The 24,419-nt window shown below is 38.4% G+C and overlaps 2 protein-coding genes across 3 annotated transcripts; both read left to right on the top strand.

Moving 5' to 3' along the window:
- Positions 1–980: 980 nt before the first annotated feature.
- Positions 981–4,285, top strand: LOC121764601 (protein CUP-SHAPED COTYLEDON 3-like). Its single transcript, XM_042160611.1, has 4 exons — positions 981–1,006; positions 1,156–1,326; positions 2,149–2,414; positions 3,661–4,285. Exons 2-4 carry the CDS (start codon positions 1,158–1,160, stop codon positions 4,078–4,080), a joined length of 855 nt encoding a protein of 284 aa, XP_042016545.1. The 5' UTR covers positions 981–1,006; positions 1,156–1,157; the 3' UTR covers positions 4,081–4,285.
- A 15,667-nt stretch (positions 4,286–19,952) lies between these two features.
- Positions 19,953–22,619, top strand: LOC121763399 (myosin-7B-like). 2 transcript variants are annotated; one of them, XM_042159411.1, is made up of 2 exons: positions 19,953–20,131; positions 20,334–22,619. In XM_042159411.1, the coding sequence occupies exon 2, from the start codon at positions 20,376–20,378 to the stop codon at positions 22,422–22,424; it is 2,049 nt and encodes a 682-aa protein (XP_042015345.1). In that variant the 5' UTR covers positions 19,953–20,131; positions 20,334–20,375; the 3' UTR covers positions 22,425–22,619. The 2 variants fall into 2 exon arrangements, with proteins under 2 accessions (XP_042015345.1, XP_042015344.1); XM_042159410.1 differs by having other exon boundaries at positions 20,253–22,619.
- The last annotated feature ends 1,800 nt before the right edge of the window (positions 22,620–24,419 follow it).

The raw sequence follows: 24,419 nt of genomic DNA, 5'->3' as shown, positions 1-24,419 counted from the left end.
GGTCGGGTTCGTGTTCGGGTTGAGAATTTTCATAACATGTCGAGTTTGAGTAGGCTTATTGGGTTGGGTCATTATCAGGATGTTGACACGATACCAATCCAAGTGTGCTAAATAAATCGCCTAAGTCAGTTCACACATAAAGTAAATATATACATAAATAGAGTTATGATCAAAATAAAACTAATTTCTAATGTTGAACCATAACATGGAGGTTCATTGATAAATTACAAAAAGTTCGATTTAAATCGATTTAGTTCATTTAGAAAAACTGAATTAGAAAAGTATGGGTGTCATTATATCAAAGTATAAATTTCTAAAATGAACCAAAAACAAGAAAAAAATGATTTCATTTTATCTAAAATTGACCTCTACGATCTTCATGTTTTAAAAATCTGCATTTTCTAAAAAGATCTAACAATAACCTCTGTGTTATCTAATAATGATTGTCGTGTTGGTTGCTTTTGCAATTTACCATTAAAATTATATTTTGCATATATCACAACTCTATGTTAATGTCTGATGACTTGTTATTGGATATCGACAAAAATAAGCATTACTTTCATTCACAAGTTAGGTTCGCCATAAGTATATATTCAAATAAACTAAACAAGACCCTATTTTTGCTACTTAAGGCCATTAATCCTCGAAACATATCCTTTTCACACATAAAGTAAATTAATTAAATAATTTTAAAACTTTATCCATAATTTGTTGCGGGAAACTGACGAAAATGGACAGTAAAAGACCAAGTACATATATAGAATTAGCAGATTGTAGTTGAGCAATACATTGTGTGTGAATCTATAATATATTTGTGACGTAGCATTTTCTATTCCCTTATATCAACCCCTCAAAAAAGGTCACAAAAAATAAAAGTTACTACATCGGAATTTAGTTAATTAAAAGTAGCCTTTTAGTTTGGAGGTTCTATCTGGTTTCTTGGATTTGGATTTTACTCTTTTATTGCAGCCTATATTTCCCACGTTAAAGATTTCTTCTGACTTTGGTACGTCAATTCTATATCGTGTCTCTCTCTCTCTCACTCTATATATATGCACACGCATATAATAGAGGTAGAGATTATCTCTTTTTGAGAAAAAAAATCGAATTATTTTTACTGATCATCAGTATTTCATTATCATTATATTGGGCAAGAAATGGGGCTACGAGACATTGGCGAGACGCTACCACCGGGTTTCAAGTTTTATCCGAGCGACGAGGAGCTCGTTTGTCATTATCTCCACAAAAAGATCACTAATGAGCAAGTTCTAAGAGGCACTTTGGTAGAAATCGATCTCCATGTTTGCGAGCCATGGCAGCTTCCCGGTAGGTTTTCTTTATCGTTCTTTATTTACATTAACAAACCTTAATTCAAAAAAAAAGTTACGTCAACAAAAGTTTGTTGTCTTGTTTCATCATCTAAGAGACAACTGAATTTTTTAATAGACTAACTTCATTGTTGCATATGTGTCTTTTGTTTTAGCTAACCATGCATATTTGTATATATACATTTATTTCTTTTTCTCTTGCAATTCTATTTATAATATTATGTAGAAATCCGATAAGATTTTATCTACAAAATTCACAACCTTATAAAGGGATTTCTCAGGTGCATTCTTTTAGCAAAAGGGAATTGAATTGAATTGAATTGAATACAAGTTTTTCTTTAAGTAGTGTCTAGCTTTAACTACACGTAATACTATATAGATTGTTTTTATAGATTTTTTTTTTCATACTTACTTAGGATTAAATTTTAGTATATCGAAATATATAAAAGTGTGTGTGTGTGTGTGTTTGTGTAGGTGAGGACAAATGTGTGACATAGACTTCTCACCATAGAAGTAACACTCTCATCTATGTAGAAAAGGGTGACACACATTTTCCCATTGCTACACATTAATTCCTAAATCCACAAACATGCCTTGTGAATCTTTGGTGACTTGTAACCAACTTTTTGTCACATAAGCAATATAATGTAAATGATGAGATCCTAATAATCCATTTCATTTTAATTAGTACAATCCCATTAATTTCTTTCGTGGCATATATGTCAAGAACGCGTTAAGAAAGACGTGTAATTATTCCAATATTTATTTCTATTTAACAAGCTATTAATTCCACTTAAATTAACATGACATTATTTTGCAGATGTGGCCAAGTTGAACTCCAAGGAGTGGTACTTCTTTAGCTTCCGGGATCGGAAATATGCGACCGGCTTTAGAACCAACCGTGCCACCACCTCCGGCTATTGGAAGGCTACGGGGAAAGATCGGACAGTGCTCGATCCCCGGACAAAGGGCGTCATCGGGATGAGGAAAACTTTGGTGTTTCACAAAAATAGAGCTCCTAATGGGACCAAAACCGGATGGATTATGCACGAATTTCGCCTTGAAAACCCACATGTCCCACCTAAGGTTGGTTCCTTAATTCGTGTTTACTTGTCCCTTTATTGTGTTAATTTAGTAACTAAAGGGAATAAATATTATGTGTGAAGCTATGTAAAAAAAGGAAATTTCCAGTCACTTCGACTTAAGGTGCCAATCATGTTGTATGAAACTTGAACGAAACTCCTTTGAAATTATTAATTACCTCAAAGATTCTCTCATCATACATATACTACGAACTCTTTTATGCCTTCTCATCATACAAACACACACACACTCATACATTATTTCTAAAAATTTCATCATTTTATTTAGTAAAATATCTTACTGGAAAAAAAAACCATATTCATTAAATATTCTCCCTGGTTGTTGTTCTCTCTCTACGACTCATGAATATGTACTCCCTCACTCCCACTGTGAGTCACATTTTGCAATTTAGGTCCGTCTCATAATAAGAGTCCCATAATAAAAGTCACATTTATTTTTTTTTACCATAAATGGTAAGTAGGTCCACATTCCACTAACTCACTTCACTCATATTTTATTATAAAACCGATATAAAAAAAAGTGGGTCTCATATTCCACTAACTTTTTCAACCTAGTATTCCTTACGTTTCTTAAAACTCGTGTCCACATCAAATGTGACTTATATTGTGGGATGGATGGAGTATAACTTAAACAATAACTATAAAATGTAATGTATTTATCAATATTTTTATATGCTAAGCATTTCAATAGAAGTGGTTGAATATCATATTCCCCATGCACTTAGACACGAGCTTGGTACATGTACACACATAGTATTTGTTAAAAGATGATACGTGATTGATACTAGATTTTGTAAAACCAATATTATATAGTCCAAATTGTCGGAAAAATTACGAAATTAAATTCTGGTCAATCCCACAACTTTAAAAAATAGCTAAATGGAGTATATCACAACTTTTGCATTTTTCTCAATTGCCACAATGATTTAGATTCGGGGGCTCGTATAACATCACTCACGAAAGCCATGGATTTCAATATGAAAAATAAAAGAAATATAAGATTAGGTTAAAGTATTTTGACTTCCAAATTGTACATGATTTTCCTCCAAGTATAAACAAATGAGAAATTTGAGAATATTATCAAGTTATGATATAGCAACCGACTATTTACAAGTTACTGTTATTTTATAAGTTATGAGATTGACCGAAAGTTGACCAAATTTTATGGTTAGTTGCTATGATGATTAAAGAATTGATTTATTTAACTAACCTATGGCCGCCTTTGACAGGAAGATTGGGTACTATGCAGAGTGTTCTACAAATCAAGAAGTGAAAATAACAAGAATCTCATGAGCCAACATAATTTCGAAGACAATTTGACTATTTCCTCCACAAATAATGAGCGTGTCAACTTTACAGCTTCATTGTTCAATCACCATATAGGCAACCCTAAACCTAACCTTAACCCTAACCCTAGCACCTCTCCCGGGCTCGATTTCGACCTATCTTGTGACCATCCCATGAACCACCAGCCTCATTGCTCGAGCTCTCATGAGTCTCATGACTATATCCACAACAAATTGGGTGATCGGTCTACAAGGTGTGAGGATGACTACGGATTCTTGTTCGATTTCGATGGCTCAAACGTGGTGCCATCGAGCCTTGAAGATATGCGGTTTGTTGATGATAGTAGCTTAGTTTTCATCTAATTAGGTTTGTGGGATTTGATGCTCGATCATTAGTGGTATTTACTTATATCTATGTTTGCATATGTGATGTAGCATGTTTAGATTGGAGATTAGTCAGTATGTGTTTGTAGTTAGTGATGTGTGGTAATAATTGTGTTTAATTTGTACATTTGAAAATGAATTGGATATCATGCTTGCAATGGATCTAGGAATCATTCATATCAAATACTATCAATTTGAATAATGAGTTAAAAATTACATTAAATAGCTTGTGTTGTGATTCTTGTTCAACTTCCACTACAAGGATAAAAAGAACTTGAGGATCTTTTCACTAGAAATTTATGTATTAATCTAAGAAACTCACAATTTACAGTAGCAATTATAATTAAAAGAAGAAATTTACAGTTCACAATTACAAACCAAATAAGCAATCAAATAATCAAAGAAATTCACTAATACAATGACAATTCAACACATAACTAAAAAACAATGATGCAGAACTTTATAAATAATTACGAACGATTAACAAAAAAAATTATTTAATTATTTTAATAAACATCTTAAAATGGGATGAGTATTTGATGTACAACTGGAACTATTTTCATACTCCATTTTGGATTTTGTAGTACCATTAGAGATAACGTAAGTCTACCAAGTTGATCTTGACAGCAACATATGCGTACAAGGAAAGGGGTGCACTCTTATCTTTTGTCATAACAAATTACTAGACATTGTATGCATGAGCATCTCCAATGCCGGCTTCAAAATCGCGACGCCGATTTTTCGCCGACGTCGGTTCTGACGCCGAACCATTGGAACCGGCGTCGGCGAAATCGGCGTCAAAATCGGCGTGGCCATGCCGATTCGCGCGATGACGCCGGTTCCGACGCCGATCCTCACGGCGCCATTGTGGGTCCTGGATCGGCGTCAAACCGGAGTCAGATTTTATTTATTTATTTTTTCTTTTGAAAACAATATATATACGCGCTTTGAACGTCATTTTCATTCGCACCACTTGTTTTAACGAGTACTCTCTCTCTACCTTACTTTCTGTACAAGATCAATTTAAGAAATGAGTAATGCCGGTGGTAGTGGTGGGGATGCGGATGAGTACGAGCGTATGATGAACGAAGAGCTAGAAGTCTATACGAGCCGTGAGGTTGATCGATGGATGCAGAGTTATATGCAGCCGGCGGCACCTCGCCCACGACCAGTTGTCCACCATCGACAAGTGGTTGATCGTGATCATGAAGCTGCACATCAGCGCCTGTTCACAGATTACTTCGCAGAGGAGCCGCGTTTTAACGCCAACCATTTCAGGCGTCGTTTTAGGATGAGGCGGGACTTGTTTATGAGTATTGTTAACGCTTTGGAGCAGCGATATCTGTATTTCCGCTTCAGGCACGATGCGGCTGGCAGACCCGGCCACACCCCTATTCAAAAGTGCACTGCGGCAATCAGGCAGTTGGCCTACGGCACCGCGGAAGACATGTGGGACGAATACCTCCACATCGGTGAGACGACTGCCATCGAATGTATGAAGTATTTCTGTCAGGGCGTGATCGAAGTATTCGGTGATCAGTATCTCCGAAAGCCTACCCCCGAAGATTGCCGGAATCTGCTGCGGATGCACGAGGATCAGCATGGGTTCCCGGGAATGTTAGGCAGCATAGATTGTCACGACCACCCACCCCAGGGGTGTTACAAACGAGGCGATCGTGACTAAGGACAAACATTAAGAATAGCATTTAAGGATTTTAGTTCATAAGAAATACTCAATTAGCTTAAAAGAATAATATTTTAGTTCAAAAATATATATATAGCAGCGGAAATAAGGTTTCAAAGAGAGTCAAGGATGACGCCTATGTATGAAGACACAACGCATCCAAATTCCCTATGTCGACTCAACATCCACCGCAACATCCCGCTCAACCTGCACATAGGGAAAACACATGCAGGGCTGAGTACTTGTTGTACTCAATGGGCTCATGTCGAAAACATTTTCATAAAAACAGTTATGTCATCCATACCAGTGATCTCGAGTTTTTATGTAGTTAAGAAATATCACGAGAACACAAAAATATTTCAAAGTCTGGCCAGACAATCAATCTCCCCATTTTCTCATCAATCATTCAATCACATTCTCTTTCCATAGTGCGACGAAAGTGTGGCCACACTATTCGCCCACGAGACCGGCCGACTAGCAAGGACGGCTCACGATCCCACTTGTGTACACAGCCTGATAGGGTTTGCGGCCCTACTCAGACCCGAATTCGTTTCATTCATTCATTACAGCCATATAGCCTAACGGAGCAAGCTCAGACGAACTAGGCATCAGGCAACAATCTCATAAACAAAACATCATGGCATGACATAACACTTTAAACCACCCTTATTTCTCCATAATCATACTTTTGAAAGCGTAAAAGAGTTTAGTAAAAGAAAGCCCACCTCGTTCTCTTAGCAATTCACACCCCAACTTAGCAACTCTCGATCCTCGAGTTCACGAGTACACAACACCCTTGTCAATGACAACACAAGTCAGCCTCACACAACATCATCTTACTATGCATGTCCTATCGCTTCTCTCTCGTCGTTTTCCTCAATTTCCCAAACCCAGCATACGTCACATAGGTGTAAGACACGCGTAACACATTTCAACTGATCACAAGTGATTTCAACATTTAAACACGTTTCTTGGACATACATGCATCATATAACACTTTTAAATCTTGAAACTAGGTGTCATTTTAATAAGGCAGAAAACTGGCAGAATTGCGCGACCGTTTTGTAAAAATTACTATAAAATCACCCAACCTCAAAAGATGCTAAATTTTGGTCACAATACAGATGACACATTCAAGTTCGTCCGTGAAAATTTTCATATCGAAATCACGCCATTTAGTCAGTCATTTCACATATTGAACTCTCTGGTCATATCATATAATTTCTGACAGTATTGCGCAGTAAACTTCAAAAATTCACCAAAAATTCATCCTTTCTCATATGACGCTAAAATTTGGTCACAACACATTAGATACATTCAAGTTCACCCAGTTAAAATTTCACACTGAAATCATATCATTTGGTCAGTCAAAACATTTATGCAACTTTCTGATCGGAACATAAAATTCTAGCAGCACTGCGCAGTTCATTTGAAAAATTCACCGTAAATTCATACGATGTCCAATAAGGCTGAAATTTTTACAAGACTCAGAAGACACTTCAAATTTTCATCTAGTTCAAGAATCACATCGATCGGATGTCATATGGTCGGTCAAACAGATTTCGAAACATTCTGGCCGAGAACACACGTTACTGGCAGAATTGCGCAGTCAACTTCAAACATTTTTTAAAAATTCATTTTTCGACAAAAAGGACTGAAATTTATACGAGACACAGAAAACAACTTGAAGTTTACTCAGTAAAAATTTCATAGAAAAATTCGTTCGTTTGATGGGACAAATACAGATCATAAGTCACTGGTCGTGCATCACAGATTTCTGGTTCAAGTTCGAAAATAGGGTTTTTAAAACTTCCACAACACAAACACCGATTTTTCATGCTCGATAACATATAAACATGCTTACACATTCCTCATACACATATTTGCACATAAACTCATATTATTCACCAAATATTTCAATCCAACACACATGATTTCAATCAACAGCGCAAAATCAAACAAGTTCTTACGAAACACACTTTCCCTCCCGTTAAACTTGCGATCTATCAAACCTACACCCTCTACATGCATGTAGGACTCAAGAACATGGTCAAAACGGGTAGGATGATAGAAAGTGAACAATATACCTTCTTTGACACAAAACGAATCGGTAGAACAAACGTTGACACGATTCGTCCCTCTCCCTTCACCGCTGCCACGAATCCGCCATCGCGGATCCGCCACCATCGGCTCCTCCCTCTCTCTTCTCTCTCTCGGGTTCTCGATTCGTTCGTAGAAGTAAAAGAAATGAAAGAGGAGGGAGGTCATATTTATAGAAAAAAAAATTTCATAAAAGACAAAAATTCACGTCTTTTCGTTGTGATGTGACGAGTAATTAATGCGGCATTGAAAAACGTGCCTGATGTGACGTGGTTCTTATCCACTTGGAAAACGTGCCTGATGTGACGCGATTCTTATCCAACTTTTCGTCTCGATTTGTTGTCGAAAGTGTATTTGATACGTGGTTTATTCTTTCGTGTAGGTAACGATTTAACGGGTCGTTACATTCTACCCACCTTAACAGAAATTTCGTCCCGAAATTTGATCGTCTTACATAAACAACTCGGGGTACTTTTCTTTAATTTCATCTTCTAACTCCCACGTGGCTTCCTTGGAACCATGGTGTTTCCAACACTTTCACGAATGCTATCGACTTGTTTCGCAACTCTTGTATCTTTCGATCTAGGATTGCCTCTGGCCTTTCCTCGTAGCTCATGTCGGGGTTTAGGATCACTTTTTCTTGACGAATCACATGCTTGGGGTCAAACACGTACTTGCGCAACTGCGACACATGGAACACGTTGTGCACATTTCCAAAACTGGGAGGTAACGCCAAACGATACTCTACAGGACATACTTCATCGATAAACTCGTACGGTCCTACAAAGCGCGATTTCAACTTGCCCTTCATTCCAAACCTCACAACTTCTTTCGTAGGGGATACTTTTAAGAACACTTTGTCACCAACGTCGAATTTGATTTCCGTTCGACGCACGTCAGCATACGACTTTTGCCTATCTTGAGCTTCCTTGATCCTTGCACGGATTTGATGCACAATTTCGGTCCTTTCCTTTATAGCGTTGGGTCTTAACATCTTCCTCTCGCCAACTTCATCCCAATATAGTGGGGATTGACACTTCCTGCCATAAAAAGCTTCATACGGAGCCATATCGATCGTCGCTTGGTAGCTATTGTTGTAGGCGAATTCAACCAATGGCAGAACAGTTTCCCAACTTTCCCCTCAATCTAAGACATCGGCTCGTAGCATATCTTCAAGCTTTTGAATCGTCCTCTCTGACTGTCCATCCGATTGCGGGTGATAAGCAGTTCTGAAGTTCAATTGCGTGCCCAAATCTCGTTGCAAACTCATCCAAAACTTTGATGTGAACTTCGTATCGCGGTCGGACACAAAAGTCTTTGGCACTCCATGCAAACGTACAATCTCACTCACGTAGATCTTAGCTAATTTGTCCGATCCATAGGAAATCTTTAATCGGTAAGAAGTGCGCGCTTTTAGTCAGTCGATCGATAATCACCAAAATCGCAGTGTTGCCCTTATGTGACTTTGGCAAACTCATCACGAAGTCCATGGCTATATGCTCCCACTTCCATTCGGGAATTTCGAGTGGTTGCAACTTCCCATATGGCCGCTGGTGTAAGGCATTCACTTGTTGGCACGCTAGACATCATTCCACATGTGACGCTACGTCTCCTTTCATCCCATTCCACCAAAAATGTTGCTTCAAATCTCGATACATCTTCGTACTTCCGGGGTGAGCAGTATAAGGCGTGTCGTGCGCTTCACTTAAAATCTCATCTTTTAGCGCCTCATCGCTCGGTACACCCAATCGTCCATTGTACGTCAAAACATTATCCGCCTCCGCACGATAATGATCGAGCTTCTCGGCTCTCACCTTCACACGTAATTCTTCCAACTTCTCATCACGTCGTTGGGCTTCTATGAGCTTGGTTATCAAGTCTGGCTCGATCACTAGCGTCGTTATTCTTTCTCCTACTGTCTCGGGCTCTTTTACTATTTCCAATCTCATTCTATCGAATTCGCGAATCAACGCTTCCTCTTGCGTTAGGAAATAAGCTATTTGCGGTTGGTTCTTCCTACTCAAAGCATCGGCTACTGCGTTCGCCTTGCCCGGATGATAGTGAATACCACAGTCATAGTCTTTCACGACTTCTAACCAACGTCATTGTCGCATGTTTAGCTCCTTCTGCTCGAGTACTTGAGACTCTTATGATCCGTATAAATCTCACATCACACTCCATAGAGATGGTGTCTCCAAATTTTCAGTGTGTGCACTACTGCTGCTAGTTCCAAATCATGAGTCGGAAAATTCAGCTCATTCGGTCTCAACTGTCGGGAAGCATATGCTATCACCTTCCCATCTTGCAGTAACACGCATCCAAGTCCTACTTTTGATGTATCAGTAGAGACGGCGAAGTCCTTGTTGGCTGCCGGCACCGTTAGAACAAGTGCTGTGGTCAACTTTTATTTCAATCGTTGGAAACTCGCCTCGCATTCCGGCGTCCAAACCTCTTTGATTCCTTTCTTCAACAATTGTGTCATTGGCCTCGCGATTTTAGAGAATCCCTCGATGAAGCATCGGTAGTATCTCGCCAATCCCAAGAAACTGCGGATTTCACTCGGCGTTTTCTGCGATTTCAAATTTTGCACAGTCTAAACCTTTGCGGGGTCTACTTGAATCTCATTTGCCGTCACGATATGACCAAGAAAGTTCACTCGAGTCAACTAAAATTCATATTTACTAAACTTGGCATAAAGCTTCTCCCTTCGTAACGTTTCCAACACAGTTTGCAGATGCCCTCCATGTTCCTCCTCGTTCTTCGAGTATACTAAAACATCGTCGAAGAAGACTAACACTAACTTGTCAAGATACTCGTGGAAAACTCGGTTCATCAAGTCCATGAAGACGGCCGGGGCGTTGGTCAGCCTAAATGGCATCACTACGAATTCATAATGGCCATAACGAGTGCGAAAAGCAGTCTTAAGTACATCCTCTCGTCGGACCTTTAGTTGATGATATCCCGACCTCAAGTCCATTTTTTTTTTAAAATATGCCCGCTCCTCGAAGTTGGTCAAACAAATCATCAATCCTTGGCAGTGGGTACTTATTCTTCAGGTCATCTTGTCGAGCTCACGGTAATCGATGCACATTCTCACCGTTTCATCCTTTTTTCTTTACGAACAACACCGGCGCTCCCCACGGTGTCACACTAGGTCGGATAAAACCCAAGTCTAACAATTCTTGCAACTGAATCTTCAACTCTGCCAGCTCTTTAGGGGCCATTCGGTATGGCGCCTTCGATACTAGCGCAGGCCCTGGTTCCAAATCAATAGTGAACTCTAATTGTCTGTCGGTTGGCGGTCCAGACAAAGCTTCTGTAAAACACATCGAGAAAATCTAGTACTACTGCCACTTCTTCCACTCTCAATTCCTTCCTTTCCTCCCCGTTCAAGTACACAAGATACGCCGGACGCCCTTTCCTTATCATCATGGTTGCTTGCAATGCGGAGATTATAGAGGTTTGTCGATTAAAAGAAATCCCTTACAAAAAATAGTCGGCTCGTCGCCAGGGGTTTGAAAAGAAATTTGCCTCTAGCTGGTGCATCACTTTTACGCATGTCTGAGTATAGAAATTTATTCCCCCGTGTGCATTCGAAAAGCTCAACCCCTCCCTTTTCTCCAAGTCTAGTATCAAGAACTCGAAAATTGATCATGCAGTCTTACTTGGATATGAACTGAATTCAAAATTGTAGCAACACTGCTGAAGGTGTCTTAATCAGAAAGGTTGTAGATTAATCAAGAAAACAAGAACAACACTTCTAGTTCGACTCTTTTAGATCTCATCACCAACTTGCAGAAATTGGTTTGAAAAAATAAGGCAGGGTCTAAGTTTCATTGATCTTGATCATGTTCATTCTGGAAATTAAGGTTTCAAATAAACTCATAATGGTTGAGACTTTACTTCTGACGAGAGCTCGAAAGAATATGAGATAGGCCTTGAAAACAGGATGAAACTGAATCAGGTCTCAAATTACATAGTAGGCTGCCAAATAAGATATTTCAATTGTCAAATCAAATTTGCAAAATCAATGAATGATGGTTCACACATGTCATGACACGAGATGATCAATCGTGGGAGGATTTAGAAGCATAGACAAATGTCATGAGGTAGCACTGATCATGGTTCGACGACTTCATGTTATTGAATAATGATGTCACATCAATGGATTCACAGGGTTGCAACCAACGTGAAGTGAACTTTTTTTTAGGAAGATCGGCTAGATCAACCACGTTAAGGAAAAAGAGACACAATAGCCTTAACTTGGTGTTGCAGAAAGAAAATCATTGAACATGAAACAATATGTGTAGTGAAATTGAGCTAAAAAAAATTTCACTTCTGCAAGGAAGAACTTGCCGCATGCATAGTTACGAAATAAAAAGGTGTACAAAAGTTCCAAGAAGAATATTCCATCCTTTGAAGAAACATGTTTGGGAATGGGATCGTACTGAAAGTCTTAACTGCAAACAACTTTAGAAATGAAGCTCAAAGGCGGAAGTTCATAAAGTCAAAATATTGTCCTTACAAAAGATGAATCAAAGAAGACTACTAATCAAGATGTCCAAAGTTACAAAGACAAGCACAAATTTTCAAGAACTGAAAAATGAGTCATGACATGACATAGGAAAAAAAAATAATGAGCATTACTTGCAAGGTTTGAGTCAAACAGAGTCTTAAATTGAACAGGGCTCCCCGTTAATCGAAAGAACGTATAAAGAATTTCTTAGGATCCAAGTAAGTACTGCTGATTAAAATCATTCATTATAGCCACGAGGGTCACACTCTCTCGTTCATCTTTCTGAGGCCGAACATGGTAACATCGTTCTACGAAATTGCGGATTCCAAGTTGAGATTCATCATGTCGTTACAACTAATAACAGTAGTCGAAAGCCATATCTTCATATATTCCTTGCACGTGATAATCGTCATTTTCTTAAAACGTTGTAGTTGTACTCGCGCTCTCAACATGCTATAACAGTCGTTTTCGCCGCATCGCTACTTTTGACCGAAGATCGGATTTATCTATTAGATCGCAGGTATGATCTCTACATCCGTTGTAGGATCATTTCGCAACTCTTTATCATATGCTACGTCCTTTCGCATTCTCCTTGTTCTCGTCATTCAGGGAAAAACGATTCTGAATTTGTAATCATTCGATAAAGTTCGAGTTCACACCACATATTTCCATTTGTCCTATCACTCGGAAAAGTGATATTGCAGTTGTCAACAACTAAATTCGATATCATTTAATCTAACATACTTCTTAGGCACTCTATGTTCGCATACAAAGTTCATAGCGTCATTCCAAGAAATAGAAAAATTTCATGGTCCACTGGTCTCCATCCTCTATCTCGATACTCTAGTCTCATATCTCGATAATTTGGAAATTTCGCCCCACTTTTCATTCTCGTTCGTTTTCATTGCTCGGGAAAGCAATAGGTGAGTTTTCAAATTAGAACTACGGTCCGCGTGGTCAACTAGGTCTACATCTTCGGCACTCTAAGTTCACGACACATTTCATCATCTCGTAGATAGCAAAATATCACAACAAGTACTATAACACACGACATTTTCACATCTCAAAGCAAAACACTTTCACACTTCTCATTATCATTTAAAACTTTTGAAATAAAATTTTCTTCAGACTCTCACACTTTCATCAAAATTTTCACATCTCACTTTCAACTTTAGAGTAAAAGTTTTGACTCAAAACTCAAAACATACTTGAACATCCACTTTCATCACTCGTATAAAATACTCCATAGAATAACGCTTCATACTTCGCACCTCATAACATATATAACATCACACTTCCATAGCTAAATTTTCCAATCGAAAAGGAATTTTTTTTTTTTTTTTTTTTAAAAAATTTCAAAATTTTTTTTTTTCATTTTTTTTAACAACTTTCCACAACATAAACATTTTTTCCTCAATCAAACTCCACTAGACAACGAGTCATTAATATTACAAAACATCAACCACAAAATCCTTTTTCCATTTTTTTTTTCTACATATCAAACCATGCAAATCTTTCAAAACTCATAGCACATTTGTATTCCAAACAAAACACTCATGCACTTCACATATATGTTTGAAACAACATTCTTAGATTACTCATTTATTTTCTAAAAATTTTAACATTCTCAAAACAACTCATCAACTTTCGTCATTCATGTAAAACACTCCATCATCCTATGTTGACATGCTCACGTCGTAGTACTTTCACACATATAAAACATACTTAGTCATCATACTAGTCTTGCTCATGCTCCATATAATCACATCATAACAATATCATGATCAACATACCACACGTGCTTAGATCATCTTGTCAATCATGCGCATACTTCACATAATCATACTATCACAACATCGTGTTCACATATATAACACGTGCTTAAATTTTCATGTCAATCGTACTCATATTCCACATAATCATATCATCAAAATTCAGCTTCACGTATAACATTCATTCACATGCGTACACTTGCCAAAACATCCCCATCATATCATCATCAATTTCATACATCTATCTCACATTCTTTCAACAACTTAAAACATACCTCACTTTCTTTGGTTGAGCGTGATGCTTTGGATGTTGAGCCTTCATGACACTCCAGTTTAAGGTTTACTATTCTAGACTTAAGGTGAAAGAAGACTCTCGGACCAGAGCGAAAGAACGAAGCTCTGATACCACTTTGTCACGACCACCCACCCCAGGGGTGTTACAAACGAGGCGATCGTGACTAAGGACAAACATTAAGAATAGCATTTAAGGATTTTAGTTCATAAGAAATACTCAATTAGCTTAAAAGAATAATATTTTAGTTCAAAAATATATATATAGCAGCGGAAATAAGGTTTCAAAGAGAGTCAAGGATGACGCCTATGTATGAAGACACAACGCATCCAAATTCCCTATGTCGACTCAACATCCACCGCAACATCCCGCTCAACCTGCACATAGGGAAAACACATGCAGGGCTGAGTACTTGTTGTACTCAATGGGCTCATGTCGAAAACATTTTCATAAAAACAGTTATGTCATCCATACCAGTGATCTCGAGTTTTTATGTAGTTAAGAAATATCACGAGAACACAAATATATTTCAAAGTCTGGCCAGACAATCAATCTCCCCATTTTCTCATCAATCATTCAATCACATTCTCTTTCCATAGTGCGACGAAAGTGTGGCCACACTATTCGCCCACGAGACCGGCCGACTAGCAAGGACGGCTCACGATCCCACTTGTGTACACAGCCTGATAGGGTTTGCGGCCCTACTCAGACCCGAATTCGTTTCATTCATTCATTACAGCCATATAGCCTAACGGAGCAAGCTCAGACGAACTAGGCATCAGACAACAATCTCATAAACAAAACATCATGGCATGACATAACACTTTAAACCACCCTTATTTCTCCATAATCATACTTTTGAAAGCGTAAAAGAGTTTAGTAAAAGAAAGCCCACCTCGTTCTCTTAGCAATTCACACCCCAACTTAGCAACTCTCGATCCTCGAGTTCACGAGTACACAACACCCTTGTCAATGACAACACAAGTCAGCCTCACACAACATCATCTTACTATGCATGTCCTATCGCTTCTCTCTCGTCGTTTTCCTCAATTTCCCAAACCCAGCATACGTCACATAGGTGTAAGACACGCGTAACACATTTCAACTGATCACAAGTGATTTCAATATTTAAACACGTTTCTTGGACATACATGCATCATATAACACTTTTAAATCTTGAAACTAGGTGTCATTTTAATAAGGCAGAAAACTGGCAGAATTGCGCGACCGTTTTGTAAAAATTACTATAAAATCACCCAACCTCAAAAGATGCTAAATTTTGGTCACAATACAGATGACACATTCAAGTTCGTCCGTGAAAATTTTCATATCGAAATCACGCCATTTAGTCAGTCATTTCACATATTGAACTCTCTGGTCATATCATATAATTTCTGACAGCATTGCGCAGTAAACTTCAAAAATTCACCAAAAATTCATCCTTTCTCATATGACGCTAAAATTTGGTCACAACACATTAGACACATTCAAGTTCACCCAGTTAAAATTTCACACTGAAATCATATCATTTGGTCAGTCAAAACATTTATGCAACTTTCTGATCGGAACATAAAATTCTAGCAGCACTGCGCAGTTCATTTGAAAAATTCACCGTAAATTCATACGATGTCCAATAAGGCTGAAATTTTTACAAGACTCAGAAGACACTTCAAATTTTCATCTAGTTCAAGAATCACATCGATCGGATGTCATATGGTCGGTCAAACAGATTTCGAAACATTCTGGCCGAGAACACACGTTACTGGCAGAATTGCGCAGTCAACTTCAAACATTTTTCAAAAATTCATTTTTCGACAAAAAGGACTGAAATTTATACGAGACACAGAAAACAACTTGAAGTTTACTCAGTAAAAATTTCATAGAAAAATTCGTTCGTTTGATGGGACAAATACAGATCATAAGTCACTGGTCGTGCATCACAGATTTCTGGTTCAAGTTCGAAAATAGGGTTTTTAAAACTTCCACAACACAAACACCGATTTTTCATGCTCGATAACATATAAACATGCTTACACATTCCTCATACACATATTTGCACATAAACTCATATTATTCACCAAATATTTCAATCCAACACACATGATTTCAATCAACAGCGCAAAATCAAACAAGTTCTTACGAAACACACTTTCCCTCCCGTTAAACTTGCGATCTATCAAACCTACACCCTCTACATGCATGTAGGACTCAAGAACATGGTCAAAACGGGTAGGATGATAGAAAGTGAACAATATACCTTCTTTGACACAAAACGAATCGGTAGAACAAACGTTGACACGATTCGTCCCTCTCCCTTCACCGCTGCCACGAATCCGCCATCGCGGATCCGCCACCATCGGCTCCTCCCTCTCTCTTCTCTCTCTCGGGTTCTCGATTCGTTCGTAGAAGTAAAAGAAATGAAAGAGGAGGGAGGTCATATTTATAGAAAAAAAAATTTCATAAAAGACAAAAATTCACGTCTTTTCGTTTTGATGTGACGAGTAATTAATGCGGCGTTGAAAAACGTGCCTGATGTGACGTGGTTCTTATCCACTTGGAAAACGTGCCTGATGTGACGCGATTCTTATCCAACTTTTCGTCTCGATTTGTTGTCGAAAGTGTATTTGATACGTGGTTTATTCTTTCGTGTAGGTAACGATTTAACGGGTCGTTACATAGATTGTATGCATTGGGAGTGGAAGTACTGTCCCGCTGCCTGGAAGGAGTTTTACACGACCGGCTACAAGGGAAAAAATCCCACGATGATCCTCGAGGCCGTAGCTGATTAACGGTTGTGGATTTGGCATGCGTATTTTGGGATAGCCGGTTCGAACAACGACCTAAACGTCCTCAACTCGTCGCCCCTTTTCAACGAGCAGTGCCAGGGCGTCGGTCCGGCCATCAGTTTTGTCGCCAACGGTAACCAGCATGATATGGGCTACTACTTGGCGGATGGGATATACCCTAGGTGGCCCGTCTTTGTGAAGACGATCCGGTGCGCATCAGATGCGAAGAAAGCCTACTTTGCGACGCGGCAGGAGTCGGCGCGAAAGGACGTGGAGCGCGCATTTGGTGTGCTTCAGGCTCGATGGGCTGCAGTTAAGGGACCAGCGCATTTGTGGAATGTCGACTGCATTGCTGATATAATGTACGCTTGTATTATCATGCACAACATGATTGTCGAAGATGAAGGTGTACAACTGACTGATTGGGCCAACGACGATAATGAGGCCGGTCCAAGCCACGGCGTCACCACCGCCAACGTACTAGGTGGGGTACCTCAAGATGAAGAAGCCCTCCTCCAAGCACATGCCGACATGCGTCAGACTGAGGCTCATATTCAACTCCAAAAGGATTTAGTTGAAGAGTTGTGGGCGCAGAGGATTGCAAGGCGTTAGTTTTTATGTAAATTTATGTAATTTTTTTAAATGTAATTTTTTTAAATGTATTTTTTTTAAATTATTGTACTTTTTGAAAATTTAATAGTATTATTCAATTTAAATGTATTTGTCTCGTAAATTACATTCCGTATGTTGATACGAGTGTAAATTAAATTATATAATTGTTATTAGTGATGTGGATAGGTAGTGTGAAGGCTATGTGAGGGCTATTTGATGTCCAGTTGATGTGGCAAGTTGATGTGGCAGGAGAATTGTAGTGCTGATGATGTGGCAGTGTGAAGGCTATGTGAGGGCTATTGGACGTCTAGTCTTACTGGAGATGCTCTTATAAACATTTTGCATACAATGTTCATTATAGGAAGTATATACTCACTCTGTCCCAATAAATATGAAACATTTAGTTTTCGGCACGGAATTTTATGCAATGTGTTTTTGTGAGTTATTGAAGAAAGAGTAAAGTAAGAGAGAAGAAAAAAGTAGAGAGGGTGTTGTTTCCTTTTTAAGAAACGTTTCATTTTTAGTGGGACAATCCAAAAATGAAAACGTTTCATTTTAAATGTGACAGAGGGAGTATATAATATGTTCATTACTCCTACATACAGTGTCCATAGTTATTTGTTATGCATATACTACTGTTTTGATTATAATGCACCCCTACAGTTACATATACATATCTATTTAGAAAATAGAGTTTATGTATAGCACTACTCACTTCGTCCCACTATACTCTGAAAAGTGCAATGCGTTCGACGATAAGTGTTGGCATACTTGGAAATCACCAGGGACGGATGTAGCATTAAACTAGATGGGACAAATGCCCCTGCTCATATTCCATTCTTTAGATATATGTATAACTAATTATAGAGATTTTTGTGTAAATCTTCCACTAATTGTCCCTTCTTTAATTTTTAAAATTTCTTCATGTACTCCATTCGTCCCGCACTACTTGCACTTATTTTCTTTCTGGGCGTCCCAAGTTATTTGCACTCTTTCCATTTTTAGCAACAATTTATACATACAGCCGTAATTGTTGACTTTGTCTATCACTCATTCCCTAATCTCCGTGCCCAAAAGGAAAGGTGCGAGTAGTGCGGGACGAAGGAAGTATATTTTTACCCCTTTAGCTAAGAATTCCTAGATCTGTCCCTGCAAATCACTATCAACAAGCCACGACTGAAGGATGTTGACATGGATGCAAATCCTGGACAAATAATCAAGTCAGTGAGTGAGCATGCCTTGGATGACAAGATGCCTACACGGCGCTCCATGTCACACAAGGTGGTCCCTACGTTGAGCTGGAAGGACCGGGCAACGTGTCAACAACACGTGCAAGTGTGCCCGGATGAAGACAAGTTTGTTATAGTATTTTGTCTCTTTGTTTGAGCTGTCATATTGGTGCAGCTAAGGTTTATTAGACTAGCCTCTGTATTAATAGAGTATGATGAAATCTGACACACACTTTGAGCTAAAAAACAATCTTTCTTTATGCTCATTTATGCCTTCTTTCATGAAAGTTTCCTATTTCATAAGCAAGAATTCAGGACACCAGCCAAATGCAATATTATTACTGAATTCGACAGAACTAAAGTTTGGAATTCCACCTTTGTAAGAAGACGTTAAACAAATATGTAGATCTTGATCTCAGTCGACAAGAATCAGCAACATAATTCCACAAAATGAATTTTTTCCTCGTTTCACAAGAAATCTTGTTCCCCCTCTGGAGCTGTAGAAAAAATATTGAAGGGATGCGAAATACTCCCTCTATCACTAAAAAAATAAATAACATTTGAAACGATATACATTTTAATGTATAGTTAGTTCAATCCCTAAAAAAATAGATAACATTCGAAACGATACACGTTTTAATATATAATTAGTAAAGTAAAAGTGAAATATAAAGAAAAAGTGATTGAAATATGATTAATAGAGAATGAACACACCTCGTTCACGGTGTTTGAACCCTGCTTGATACACTAATTAACTTTTTTTTTCTATAAAAAAATAATACAGTTATCAACTTATCATCCGTCAGTTTACGCCTTTGTTGTATATTAATCCGTTACTGGAAATTAGGCATATCATAATTTCACTAGAATTTCCGAGTTAAAGAAAAAGAAAAAGAAAAAGAGAAAAGAAAAAGAGAAAGAAAAAGAGAAAGCAGGGATGTAGCGTGTGTGTCCTTCCATTTGAATGATGATGAACTGAAAAGAGGGATGTTCAGCAATTCATACTCTGATAAACAAATCAACCACTTGTCTTGTCAATGTAAGTTTCTGCATTTCATTTTCAGAAGCAATTTTACTGCGCAGTCATTTTTCCCCCTTTTCCTTGATCTGTAATTTTCAATTCACACACACACACACCACCTCTTTCCCGCGTGTGTTAGGGTAAATGGCGGATGCACGTTCTACAACGTGACCTCTAATTTGTGCTCCTTTTCCGTCTCAATCGGTCGGTGATGGAGAAGACTCTGGAAGGTCTGAGCAAGCGCGCCGCTGTAACTGAGAGAATGGTGGATTTTCTGCAAATACAATGCTCAGAGATTGAGTCGAGGAAGCGGAAATTGGACGCGGCTTGGGACTCGGTGTCGGTGAGGATGCGTGGCGCCGATTTTCGCGAAGCAGCGCTGGATAAACGGGAGCGGGAATTGGAGGAGAGAGAGAGGAGGTTCTTCATGTTCGAAGACGCGAAAATGAGGGAACTGGCCTCTCACGAACAGGAGCTGGAACATCGTCACGCTGCGGTGGTGAAGCGTGTTCGGTTCCTTGATATGGAAAGGGCTGAAGTGGGAGTAGTTAGGCGGCGGGCGGGAGAGAGGTTAGCGAAGATTGAGGCTGATAAACAGAGCTTGATGTTTGAAAGACAAACTTTAGCGGAGGAGGAGGAGAGATTTGATGCGATGATCGATGCGTTGAAGGAGAAAGAGTTGTTCATAGAGGAGAACATGAGAGGAATTGCATTGAAAAAAGAGAATTTGGAGGAGAAGTGGAAAGAGATTGGTGAGGAGCAGGCTAGATTGGCTGATGAAAAGTCTAGGGACCAAAAACTGTTTAAGCATTATTTCATGGAGAGAATTGAGGTGGCAGAAAATAAGCTTGAGCAGGTGAGGTTGAAGATGGATGACAAGTTTGGGGAGATTGAATGTAGGGACAATGCGGGTTGGGAATCATTGGCGTTGAGTATAAAAGAAGCTGATTTGGTTAGGGAATCGGTGGAGAAAAAGTTGGAGGAGTTGGAGTGGATGAGAACAGAATTCATTTCATTCCAAGAGGAGAAAGCTAGAGAGTTGGCTTCGAAAGAGCAGCTACTGGATGCAATGAGTGAAAAGCTTGTCAAGGATGCCGAGTTGATGAATCAAGAATTAATAGAACGAGAGAAGTTGGGGCACTCGCTTTTGGAAAGGCTACAGTTGGCTAAAGAAAATGTGGAGGGGCTAAAGACAAGTGTTGAGAATAGATTCTATGAAGCTGATGAGAAAATGAGGAAGCTGGCTTCAAGAAGTGAAAAGGTCTTTAGGGATGCCGAGTTAATGAATGAAGAGTTGATAGAACGAGAGAAGTTGGGGCGTCAGCTTCTTGAGAGGTTATGTTCGGTAAAGGATTCTGTGGAGGGATTGAAGGCAGCAGCTGATCAGAGATTTATAGAAGTCTCTTTGAAGGAAACTGATTTGGATTCACTTCAAAATTGGGTTGAGAAGAAAATGGATGAGGCTGACTTCAAGAAAAGAGAAGTCGAGGAGCAAGAACGCAGAATTGCAGAAAAGGAAGGGCGTCTGATCGCTAAGGAAAAGGAACTTGAAGATAGACACAAAGTTAGGTTGGAGAAGCTAGATTCAAGAGAGAATTCTCTGAAAGAATTTACGCGTAATTGCTTCAAGGAACATCGTGCTATCAAAAGGGAGTTACGAACTGAGAAAGATTTGGTTGAGAAACGTGCTAGAGATCTTGATGAAAGAGAGCAACGTCTCTACCACACACTAGAGGAGCTTGAAATCAAGGAAAAACAGATGAGGTATAGTTTCAATGTCCTTGAATATAAACACCACCACCCAACTGATGTCTTCATTGCCCCCATTGAGATCGAACCAGATGAGTCTGCAGACTTGAAGTTCATGGTGAGAATGGATGGTAAAACCTTGCAGATGTTTCTAAATGACAGGGAAAATGAGTTTGAATCAATGGTCGATGAAATCTTCAAAGTTCTTCACCTATCTTCTGATCCGGCAAAGTTGGTTCTAGATGCGATGGCGGGGTTTTACCCTCCACGTTTAAGGGAAGAAGACGTGGAGTACAATGTTAGGAGAACCTGTATAATTCTGTTGGGGCAGCTTCTGAAATTGTCTCCTACCATCAAACCTCATGTTAGGGAAGAAGCAATAGAACTTGCTACTTCATGGAAGTCTCAATTGAAAGCTGCTCCTCAAATTGCAAAGTCACAGGAGGTTTTAGGATTCTTGTGCCTGTTGTCTGCATTTGATCTAGCCTCCTATTTTGATGAAGATGATCTTTCTAGTTTCCTGATGGTAGGTCAGCATAAAGAAGCACTTGTCTTGGAGTGAAGGTAGTATTTCTAGCTTATAATCTTTCCCCTTTCTGTCACTGCTAATGTAGTTGTGCTTACTTTCTCTTGGAAGGCTTCCACCTATCATTTTCCTTTTGACAAAATGAAGCCTGTGAATATTAGTATCAAGTAAGTTTCTCTTGCTTGTAATATCTAGTTGATTTGAAGAGGCTAATTTGGATATTGCAGCAAATGAAACTCTCTCCGTCCTATAAGTGTATGCACTTTTAGTTGGACGCCAGTTTTATTCACAATTGGTAAAGTAATAGAGAGATGAAAGAAAAAATAATTAAAGTATAGTTAGGGGAGCATGCGTCCCACCTCTATATAATGAAAAGTTTTTTCAAAATTAGAAAGTGCGTACTCTAGAGGGATGAACTAAAAATGTGCATACTCTTGTATGACGGACTAAAAAGGAAAGAGTTCATATTCATATGGAATGAAGGGAGTGTAATTCAGTTATTAGATAAGGAGTTGTTTGACTAAATTTAATTTAATGAGTTTATTAGATTAAAAAATTTATAAGATGTCTCAAGGAGTTTATAAATATTAATGTCTCGAGAGTTCATGCGTCGTTCAAATATTTGAATATTGAGTATAGGGATGTCAATCGAGCCGGCCCGTCGGGTTTCGGGCCAACCCTATTCGGGTTGCGGGTCAATCGGGTGCGGGCTAATCAGGTTGTGATTTCTTTCGGGTTATAAAAGCTCAGCCCTAACCCTAAAAGCTCGGGTTTCGGGCTAGCCCAGCGAGTTAATCGAGTTGCTACCGATAATATTAACATGCGATAAATTCAATAAATAATGATTAGAATTACTAATATTCATACAAGGTAAAATATTTAATTATGATATATTTGAGATATATGCTTAAACTCAATCATAAACATGATCAAATACTAATATTTGAGATATTTCGTAGAATTTTAATGCATGTTTTCGAAATTAAAATTTTTTTGTGTTGAAGTTTTTAATTTATTTATCAATTATTATATTAATAAAGATTCAATATATAATTTGTATATTTAATATAAAATTGAAAGTTATTTTTTTAGTTAAAATTAATCAATGAAATGTCGAATTAGGAGTAAAAAATAGAATAATAGAAATTTTATCGGGTTTTCGGGCCAGCCCATCGGGTTTTCGGGTCTGGCCCTAATGGATTGCGGGTTAATCGGGCGTGGGCTAATCGGGTTTTGATTTTATCGGGCTACAAATTTCCAACCCTAACCCTATAAATTTGACGGGCTATTCGAGCCAGCCCACGGGTTACGGGCTACATTGACATCCCTAATTGAGTATATGATCTGGGGCGAGAAATGAAATGGGAATGGTATGTGTTAAAAATAATAAATCATGGTAAAATTATTTTTATAATTTGTTGTTTACAAGAATATGAAAAAAAGGGTTTGAAGTACTTCTTCGTCCCCTCTAAAATGATCAAATTTTTTCGAGATGGGATTTGAGAAATTGCTATTTGTTAAGAGATAAAAAAAAGTATGAAATGGATATATAATATCAGTAGAAAAAAAAGCTCATTTATCGCAAAACACAAAATAGCGAGCACTTATTGAGCATAAGAGCATCCACAACTGTGCTCTTGCCAGCGAGCACGATTGTGGGCCCGGCGCCACTATTCATGCATGCTCTCTGGCAAGAGCACAACACTCATAGTTGTGCTCTTCCGCAAGGACGAGCACAATTCAATTTAAAATTCAATTAAACAAAAACATTTCCATAATATTAAAATTCATTAAAAAACCACAATAAATATTACAAATTACAAATAAAATAAAATGACATAATTAAAATCTTAAAAATTAAAAATTACATAATTAAAATACTAAAAATTAAAAATTACATAATTAAACTCCTAAAAATAAAAAATTACATAATTATTGGCTAATATTACCCGAGGAAGACTACTCATCCGGAAGCACTAACCCCAATTGTTTTTGGAGACCCAATATCATGGTCTCGTGCGTTTGAAGTTG

The sequence above is a fragment of the Salvia splendens genome, chromosome 14, assembly GCF_004379255.2.
Source record: "Salvia splendens isolate huo1 chromosome 14, SspV2, whole genome shotgun sequence".
Taxonomy (NCBI): Eukaryota; Viridiplantae; Streptophyta; class Magnoliopsida; order Lamiales; family Lamiaceae; genus Salvia; species Salvia splendens.
Note: the sequence above shows the minus strand (reverse complement) of the source record. Positions and strands in the feature narration are given on the sequence as shown.